This window comes from Sycon ciliatum, chromosome 10, assembly GCF_964019385.1.
Source record: "Sycon ciliatum chromosome 10, ocSycCili1.1, whole genome shotgun sequence".
Taxonomy (NCBI): domain Eukaryota; kingdom Metazoa; phylum Porifera; class Calcarea; order Leucosolenida; family Sycettidae; genus Sycon; species Sycon ciliatum.
The window spans coordinates 23,761,803-23,770,641 of record NC_088652.1 but is presented as its reverse complement, the minus strand read 5'-3'; the positions used below and the strand labels follow the sequence as shown (position 1 = coordinate 23,770,641).

The 8,839-nt window shown below is 48.7% G+C and overlaps 2 protein-coding genes across 2 annotated transcripts in view; one reads left to right on the top strand and one right to left on the bottom strand.

Moving 5' to 3' along the window:
* LOC135826356 (mucin-17-like) overlaps positions 1–4,466 on the bottom strand; it is a 49,137-nt gene extending 44,671 nt beyond the window's left edge. The window contains exons 1-4 of the mRNA XM_065338969.1: positions 4,322–4,466; positions 2,917–3,206; positions 1,808–2,615; positions 976–1,046 (exon numbers count right to left, since the gene is read on the bottom strand). Of these exons, the coding sequence (XP_065195041.1) occupies positions 976–1,046; positions 1,808–2,615; positions 2,917–3,206; positions 4,322–4,328 (1,176 nt within the window). The 5' untranslated portion in view covers positions 4,329–4,466. The remainder of the gene's footprint in view (positions 1–975; positions 1,047–1,807; positions 2,616–2,916; positions 3,207–4,321) is intronic.
* A 344-nt stretch (positions 4,467–4,810) lies between these two features.
* LOC135826049 (DENN domain-containing protein 4C-like) overlaps positions 4,811–8,839 on the top strand; it is a 49,741-nt gene continuing 45,712 nt past the window's right edge. The window contains exons 1-2 of the mRNA XM_065338691.1: positions 4,811–5,327; positions 8,067–8,262. Of these exons, the coding sequence (XP_065194763.1) occupies positions 4,939–5,327; positions 8,067–8,262 (585 nt within the window). The 5' untranslated portion in view covers positions 4,811–4,938. The remainder of the gene's footprint in view (positions 5,328–8,066; positions 8,263–8,839) is intronic.

Genomic DNA, 8,839 nt, shown 5'->3' with positions numbered 1-8,839 from the left:
GTTGATCCTTGTCGATGCAATGTATGTAGGAAACGGGACGCACGGCGCACAAAAAACGCCTTCCTCGCCAGCCTTTCCGGAATAGGCAAGCCACTCAAACCACTTCAGTAGCAGCGAGCGAGTGGAAGTACCGGTCTTTCGGCGACTGTCGGGATAATCCCTAGATGGCAACACCGTCTGCTTATCAGGCTTCCGGTTCCCAAGTATGTTGCGCTTTTCTGCATCGCTGAGAGTTGCACCGCCAATAGCTGCATCAACAGCATCCGAGTAACTTCGCTGCGTAGCAGTGCCACCAGCCACATTCGTGACAGTCACAACGTCGTCATCTGCGATAGTTTCAACAGGTAAACGCTCCTGACTCGCATCACTACTACTGACAGTCCCACCATCGTCGTCAGAATCTACTTCGGATTCCATTTGGGGAAGATCAGAGTCTGAGCAGACCTCGATCTCAGGATCTTCGCGGTGGTCCGAATTCTCCTCCAAAGACGGATCGCTCAACTGAGCAGCTGACGAAGCGCAAGTTCGCTTCGCGAAAAATCCGTGGAGAGTTTGTTGGCTCCCTAGCCGCTTGGGCGGGCGGTGCGCCATCCCCTTCACCGACTTAGCTATACAAGTTCGTCAACTGAACACTAATTTCAAAACTAAAAGTCAACCAAAGTCTAAGAGAACAACTACTCCGTGTTCAGAAGAACTTTCTTATCTGACACTAGAAACCAGGGAGTAGTAAAATACATATTTTACTACTCCCTGCTAGAAACTACTTGTCACAGCATGTGCAAACACTTGCGCAACTGCCCATCCATGTGAATGCACTAAAAAACATCGAACTGTTTGAGGGGAGGGCGCGCGCCCACCGCGCCCTCCCCTAGATCCGCCACTGCAACACAACCTTTCTCCTATTACCTTCATCACATACATGCATTTATCTAAAATACAGCTAGAACAGGGCTGATAACAATCGTCGTGACTTACGAACGATGGTGATGTACTGCTTCGTGGTAGAAGACTTCCACCACTGCTGGTGCCACTAGCACTGCCGCCCGCTACAAATATACAAGAACAGTAAGGGGGAGAACATAACATACAACATGACACATGTGAACCGAGCGGGGTATATCGCTGAATATACTGTAATTTCACAAATTTCCTGTACTTTCGGTGCGTCCGTTTCATACCTAAAATTTCAATACGCCGAACAAACACCAACACACAGAATCCAATAGGGAACTGCTTCTCTGTACCTAAAATTTCTCTTCACCTAACCTGGCCTTTTGCCCTCATACCGAAAATATTGAGCACTGAAAATTTCTGAAGTTAGAGTACATCACTAAATACTCTGTATACCCTGCTCCGAACGGCCACCGATTGACTGAAATCGCCCAAACCGCACTGTGCCATGGGATAGACCTACGGTGACACTTGGGTATGGGGTTGCCGTAGCTACAAGGAGCGTACTGAACAACCGTTTCACTGAACTCCTACCGGTATACTGTACTACATATCCAGTCAGACCTCGCTTATCCGGTCCTCACTTATCCGGATCCCTCGCCATCCGGAAGAAAATCGTTGGTTACAGATTTACAGCATATGTCAGGCATACGTACAATATGTGTGTTCGATTATCCGGTTCCCTCGCCTATCCGCATATTTTTGGGGGAAATGGATGTGTGCAGTTAACGTCGTGAATCGAGCACCAAAACATTGGAGTGGCAGTTGAGAAGGCATGGAGGTACACCCCACTGCTAGCTTGTACTACTCATCAAAGACTAAGTTTTCTGCAATCCCAAATGATGGTGGTACTCACACGTATGTCGGATGTACTGGATTCGAACGGCCGAGTTTGTGCGCCGCACCGACACCGACCCGTCGCTGCTGCTGCTGGTGCTCTGGAGGGCAGGCGTGTCCCCAGCTCCACCTCCACCACCACTGGCACTGGTCTCATACGCGCCTTGCTCCTCGGCCCCCGCCCTCGCCCCCGCTGGTACTGGTGCGTTTGTCACCGCCGCCGCCGCCGCTGTTCCAGTGGCGCTGGCGGCGACGCTGGGAGGCTGCGTGGACGTGTTGCTGTTCGAGCGGCGCCAGGACGGCGGGCGGATCGCCATCGCCATGGCAACGTGGGCGCTGGTGGCGCCGCCGATACGCGACGCCGACAGCGAGGACGAGGAGTCGTTCAGCAGCGGTGTGGCAACCATGTCCGCTTCCGGTGGTGCCATTAAATCCATGTCAGTGTCCTTGTCCACGACACTGCCCTGTCGAAGCGGCGGTCGATCAGGCAAGTGCGGCGGTAGAAGAGGCCCCGAGGGAGACATCACTCCCGGCGGTTCCGAGACTGCCTCGTGCGTGCTCGGCGGAATAACGGTGCGTAGCTCAGCGGAAGCGGCCTGGGCAGCAGCAGGGGCGGGAGAAGACGGCGCATCCTCCGCTGCAAGCTCGGCTGCTTCCGGCGACAACGGATCCGTCTTGTCCAGGGTATCGACGGCATCCTCACCGAGAGCGGCCGCATCGCTGGCTGCCGAGTCACCGCCTTCCTGGCTGACCGTCCATTGGCTAAGCTCCTCACCAGTGGTGAAAAGAGAACGATGGGGAGCGATGCTTTCCACTACGGCAGCGGGCTGAAAGAAAGAAAGAAAAAGAGAATAAATGATCGCGTCCGTTCCCCAGGGAACTCACGGCGACGGCCGCCAACACCTTGTTAATACAACGCTGGATTTACCGGGTGTTAGCGGGCTGAAAGCAGTGAGGCGAGAGAAAACAAGATTTGTGTCAGAGCCAATGAAGCAACTTAACTCTTGCATACCCGGGATTATAATCTGCAACTTTCTTGAAAGCACCCATGGTCATTTCGTGCAGAAAATGCGTACGGATTACATCACTATGACATCATCGTCCACATGCTCTGTACCCAGCCTTTACCTGAGGTGACGGCTGGCGGTTGCGTTGTGCGCTCTGAGCCGCTGCCGGAGCTCCTTGCAGCAGCCGGGCCAGGCCAGTCAGTCTCTTCGTTGACGACGAGGACGATGACGAGGATGCTGACGGCAACACCGCTAACGACATCGTGCTCGCAGCCACTGCCGGAACACCTTCAGTGCTGGGCGGTCGCGACGGAGATACGTTGCCATGGCTGCTGCCCGAAGGACGGAATTCGACGGAGAGATCTTCGGTGCCGTCTGACTGGCTGCCTTCAACGACATCGTCGTCAATATCTATGGTGCATGAACAGAGGACGCACCCGTACGCATGCATGCATACACACACACACACACGCACACGCACACACTCACACACACACACACACACACACACACACACACACACACACACACACACACACACACACACACACACATACACACACACGCATGTGCACACACACACACATACACACACACACACACACACACACACACACAGGGACCTTCAAAACGTGATCGTTTTGTACAGGTGATCTCCTTATCCTTGTTCACTTTAGAGAATTGATACCCATTGGCCCCCGGCTGTGAAGGTCCTCCAGAACAGGTGGTTGCTTCATCAGCGTGGTCATCTTGATAGGATTTATTGTACGGTGCTGCTCAACAAAATCCAATCGTGAGAGTCCAGTTTGCGTCCTGCAGTAGCACACAGCCCAGTGTTCCCAGATCTGGGGCTGCAGAGCGCCTGGCATGACGTTGACTCAGTCGATCGGATTTCAAGGAGCAGCATTTTACTACCAGTACCATGTACAATATTTATAGTTTTCATGCATTGAGAGCAGAGGACATGTATACACAGTATGTGATGCAGTGAAGTTAAATAATTTGAAACTACATCGTACCTGACAACAACATCGCAGCAGGACACCCCCCAGCTATTCATGTTCTTACGTGAAACACTCAGATCGATCACGCAAACAAGCTCAACAACAAAAGGTCCACGTCGTCAACGTGCGAGCCAGCCCAGAGAGTGCATTTACAGCAGAAATCAGCAATCTTGTTCGTGCTGTACACTTTCAACACCATACGATACAATTGTTTTCATTTTTTGGTGTTGTGTTCTAATCAGTCACCATGCCACCGTGAATTGTATTCTTTTGCCCGTAAAGGAGGCTTGTCCTCGGCCTCACTGTAGTATACGATAACAGAGTCCATTAACAGTACTTTCCCAACCAGGACAACACACTGCCAGTAGTGGAGTTTGTTTTCTACGGCGGTAGTGAATACAATAATTATTAAAATCATTTAGAAGTCTGAAAGTGATTTACAAAACACATTTTGAAAGAGGTGCGATTTCAAATGCATCAAGTCTCGAACTTTGATTTAGCCATCAATTACTGCCGGCTTACCCGACATCGTTGTTGATCAACAGCCTGGTGATCGCTCCACAGAATGTCCAGAAGAACGAATATTTATGACATGAGTCATTGGCTTCTCTCTTCTTCAATCTCGTTATCACTGGTTATTTTCACTTTCCAGAAAGATTCTGTACTTTTGCTTTCCATCAAACATGTTCGAACACGAACTACCACATGTGTGGCCACGTGAAGTGAAACTTTGCCTTTCCCGCGCTTTGAGTCCCCGTCCTCATTTTTTTCGTGTGAAAATATCAGAAAGACTGTTTTCAAATTTCGAACGAATTTTCTCAGGCCAGAAGCAGAGCTGCCAGTAAACCCAAGCATAAACTCACTCTCACCTTGTGCACCATGCCTTATCTCGGTTGCTACGGCCAGATCCATGCTCAAGTTTCTCGAAATCAAAGGTTTGGGATTTTTTCTCGATCTGGCCACGGTCACATGAGCAGGTGCATGCACTCTGCACAAACAAACTGCCTGGGCTGTCTTGCTCCAAAGAGAAAAAAATCGTCCTTGATGGTTGAGGGAGAAGGTGAAAAGTTTTTGAGAAGTTCCTAAAATGCCAGGACATGAAGATTTAGCTATGCTCTCTGTTGGTTGATGCATTTACGATGTCTTCGGATCCTAGCATCCAGCGTAACCAAGTGGCGGACTATTTCGTCCTAGTGGGTTTGGGAGACTCAATTCGTCGATACAATGCCGAAACTCAGTTGGCTGAAAATGCAATTGACGGGAGCGCAGCGAGTCGTGCTTCATCCTCCGACTCCAGTGAAGACACTGAACTGAGGCAGCTTGAATTGCCCAGTGTCCTCGACCCTATAACTGACATTGGTGTTGTGTTCATGGCAGTTGGAGAGCAGATTCCACCTGAGTTTTGCTGCATCAGTGCTACACCAACTGGACTGTGTGCTAACTTCAATCATGCTACGGCGAACAGCCCAAAGGCAGTGTACCTGTGTTACAGGCGAGGCAAGGACAGGCCACCTCTCACCGACGTCGAGTAAGATATAAAACAAGTGTTTTGTTCATGTTGCTGTCGATAGAGCTAGGCTTACGTTTGAATGAAATTTGAAGTTGGCATCTACATGTGCTAGCAATTTGCTGTGGCTATCGAGCACATTTTACTGATGAATGCCATTGCATATTCGTAATTGCATATCGTCATGGGTGCTGTGTACTTAGGGGACGACGTACAATGTATCTAGTATTATTTGCTTTTGCGAAGTTCCCTTGTGTCGGAGGAAATCTTGTACGATGCAAACCAGTTTCAATGCTAGTGTTGAAAATACAGTACAGTACAGTAATGTACACAAATCATTGCTTTGCTATTCATCTGGGTGGCTGAATATCATCAAACAGGGTACCCTTCTCCGATTTATGATGACAGCCAGCGATGTCTGTGTCGTTACATGGAAATGCATGCCTTCAAAATGCTGGGCTGAAAAGCGAAAACCCATCACCTTTCTGTCATATCTGTTGTTGACTCTTACGTCAAGCACATACGTACATTCTAGATATGACTACTAGGGCTCAAACGGTCACGGTTTTACCCCTGACGGTTAACTGCTAAGCTAACGGTCGGTTAACCGGTTATAACCTATAAGCCACGGCAATCCTGCGGACTTTTTAACCGTATATTTGACTATACTCATTCAAAAAATGTACCCTATTCAGTACAACGCACACTTGTACATTCTCTTGCATGTTCATTCATACATACTCTCACACCAAGAGACCAGATATGACCAAGTTGACAGCCCAGAAATATTAATTGCGTACGCGTGCGACAGCCCGCGAAAGTGCATACTTTGCAACGACCTGATACTTGAAAAATTGACTGAAAAGTTACTGCCTAACCGTTATCTTTATCGGTTAACCGTTAATTCTTCGTAACCGGTCTGCAACCGGTTAATCGGACTAATCGTTTGAGCCCTAATGACTACTATGATCTACGGGAAAGATGTGTGTGTGTGTGTGTGTGTGAGAGAGAGAGAGAGAGAGAGAGAGAGAGAGAGAGAGAGAGAGAGAGAGAGAGAGAGAGAGCGTATGTGTGTGTGTACGTGTGTGTGTGCACGTGCGTGTCTACGTGTGTGTGCACGTGCGTGTGGTAGAGAAAGAGTGTGTGTGTGCGTGCGCGCGCGAGAGAGAGAGAGAGAGAGAGAGAGAGAGAGAGAGAGAGAGAGAGAGAGAGAGAGAGAGAGAGAGAGAGAGAGAGAGAGAGAGAGAGAAAGAGAGAGTGTGTGTATGTGAGTGAGAGAGAGAGAGAGTGTGTGTGTGTGTGTGTGTGTGTGTGTGTGTGTGTGTGTGTGTGTGTGTGTGTGTGTGTGTGTGTGTGTGCATGTGTGTCCCATATGGTGCAGTGGTATGTGCAGCGATTTCCAATCGATAGGTTGCGGGTTTGATTCCCGACGATTATGATTACACACGTCTTTCTTCTCTTTCTCAGACTCTTCCTGACTTTTCTTTCATTCTCCTGGGTGGTTACCAACAGCCAGTGCATGCCGGAGTATGTGGTGTGATGTGTGTGCGGGAAAAAAAAATGAAAAGACCAAAAATATTGATTCACTGGCCAGAAAAAGTCACTTCAAATAGCTGTATGGTGTAGACCAGGCTGAATAGTGACGGTCAATTCTTCAGCCTTGCAAGCTGTTGAATGGTGCAATCCCAGCACAAGTTGCTATGGCTTCTGCCGTAGCATTGCTATCATCGCCTCCGGCGATGGGCGTCAAAGGTCAAAGGTGTGTGCATGTGCTGTAAACAAACTGAACGTACCTCTTACAGAGCTTGGATTGGAAATAGCTGTCCACAGTCTGTGATTAGGAATCACGAATCGATGACATGCATACGCAGACGCGCACTTACACACACACACACACACACACACACACACACACACAAGTTCAACTTCACTTCTGCCACGTCTTGAGGGAAGTGATAGTTGTGGGATACCAACCAGCAAGAGTATACACAATCATGGAGAGTAGAGAAATGATGGTAAACACACACACACTTGGTGAATGGTGGTAAAACACACGTGGCGTATGGCGGGTAGATACATGTATGCCCACACAACACTTTGCGCTAAACGTTTCCCATTTCACTTTTCTCCTGGGTTATATTATGCTGCATTGGAATCTTCACGTGATACAGTGCTGCTCAATGAAATCCAGTCGAGTCACTCAAGTCTGCGCCGTGCGTTGCGCAGCCCTAGACCTGCAAACACTGGGCATGGGCTGCGAAATGATACGAAAAACCGGCGCAGACTTGAGTGACGCGACTGGGTTTCATTGAGCAACACTGTGTATACACATGGACATTGTATGACATGTTCCAGGAGTGTAAAACCTAGAGTAGTGAAACTACGTTTTCAGTCGAAGTACTGTAGTCTGGTGCTGTTCCTATTGCCATGGATTCTACACATCAACACCGTTCAACTTGGTGCAACACCACGCCCTGCTGCTGCTGCTTGGCAACAGGTAAGAGATACATTCAGCTCGTTATGGAGGCTCATCTCTGCCCTCTCTCGCTCTCTCTCTCTCTCTCTCTCTCTCTCTCTCTCTCTCTCTCTCTCTCTCTCTCTCTCTCTCTCTCTCTCTCTCTCTCTCTCTCTCTCTCTCTCTCTCTCTGTCTCTCTCTCTCTCTCTCTCTCTCTCTCTCTCTCTCTCTCTCTCTCTCTCTCTCTCTCTCTCTCTCTCTCTCTCTCTCTCTCTCTCTCTCCCTCTCTCTTTCTCTCATGCAGTGTTGTCTACAAGGGAGTGGCACCATATCAGTTTGATGTCATAGTGCGCAGCGTTCAGGGCAAACACAATGCGGACATCAATCACTCGTCCGCCGGCCCGCCCACCAATATCTGCTATCGGCGTGCTAGCGCACACTCTGGTCGTCACTTCTACGGCATGGCTGTCACTGACCTGTGTGTCATCAACAGTAGCAAGGTATGATGCACGCCCGTTGGCGTGTGTGTGTGTGTGTGTGTGTGTGTGTGTGTGTGTGTGTGTGTGTGTGTGTGTGTGTGTGTGTGTGTGTGTTCGCCCATTATCGTTACACTCCCACACACATTGATACAGATGCTGGGATGAGCAATGGGTGTTTACTGTATAACACCTTTATTTCGGTGTAATGTAAATTTCGGTAACTTCGGTACTGGTCCTGGATCACCTAATTTAACATTACACCTAAATTTTCCGAAATACCAAAAATATGTAAAATCATGAAAATCACTGTCAATGTAAAAAAATCAACTTGTCTACTGGTACATGACATACAATGTATGTGGAGCCTAGCCGGAGATATTACCGTACTAGTGCAAGAGCGTTTTTGTTTTTTGTTTTTTTTGGTGCCACATACCGAATTTATCCTTACACCGAAAGATCAGGGGCTGGCTTTTACCGAAATTTTACAACACCGAAAATAAGGTGATATACAGTATCCTAGTACCAGTAGCCTCTATTAAATCTGTTGTTGCTGGGAGGGACAGAATCCAACTGAAGTTGTTTGGTGTTGCTGTCTGTT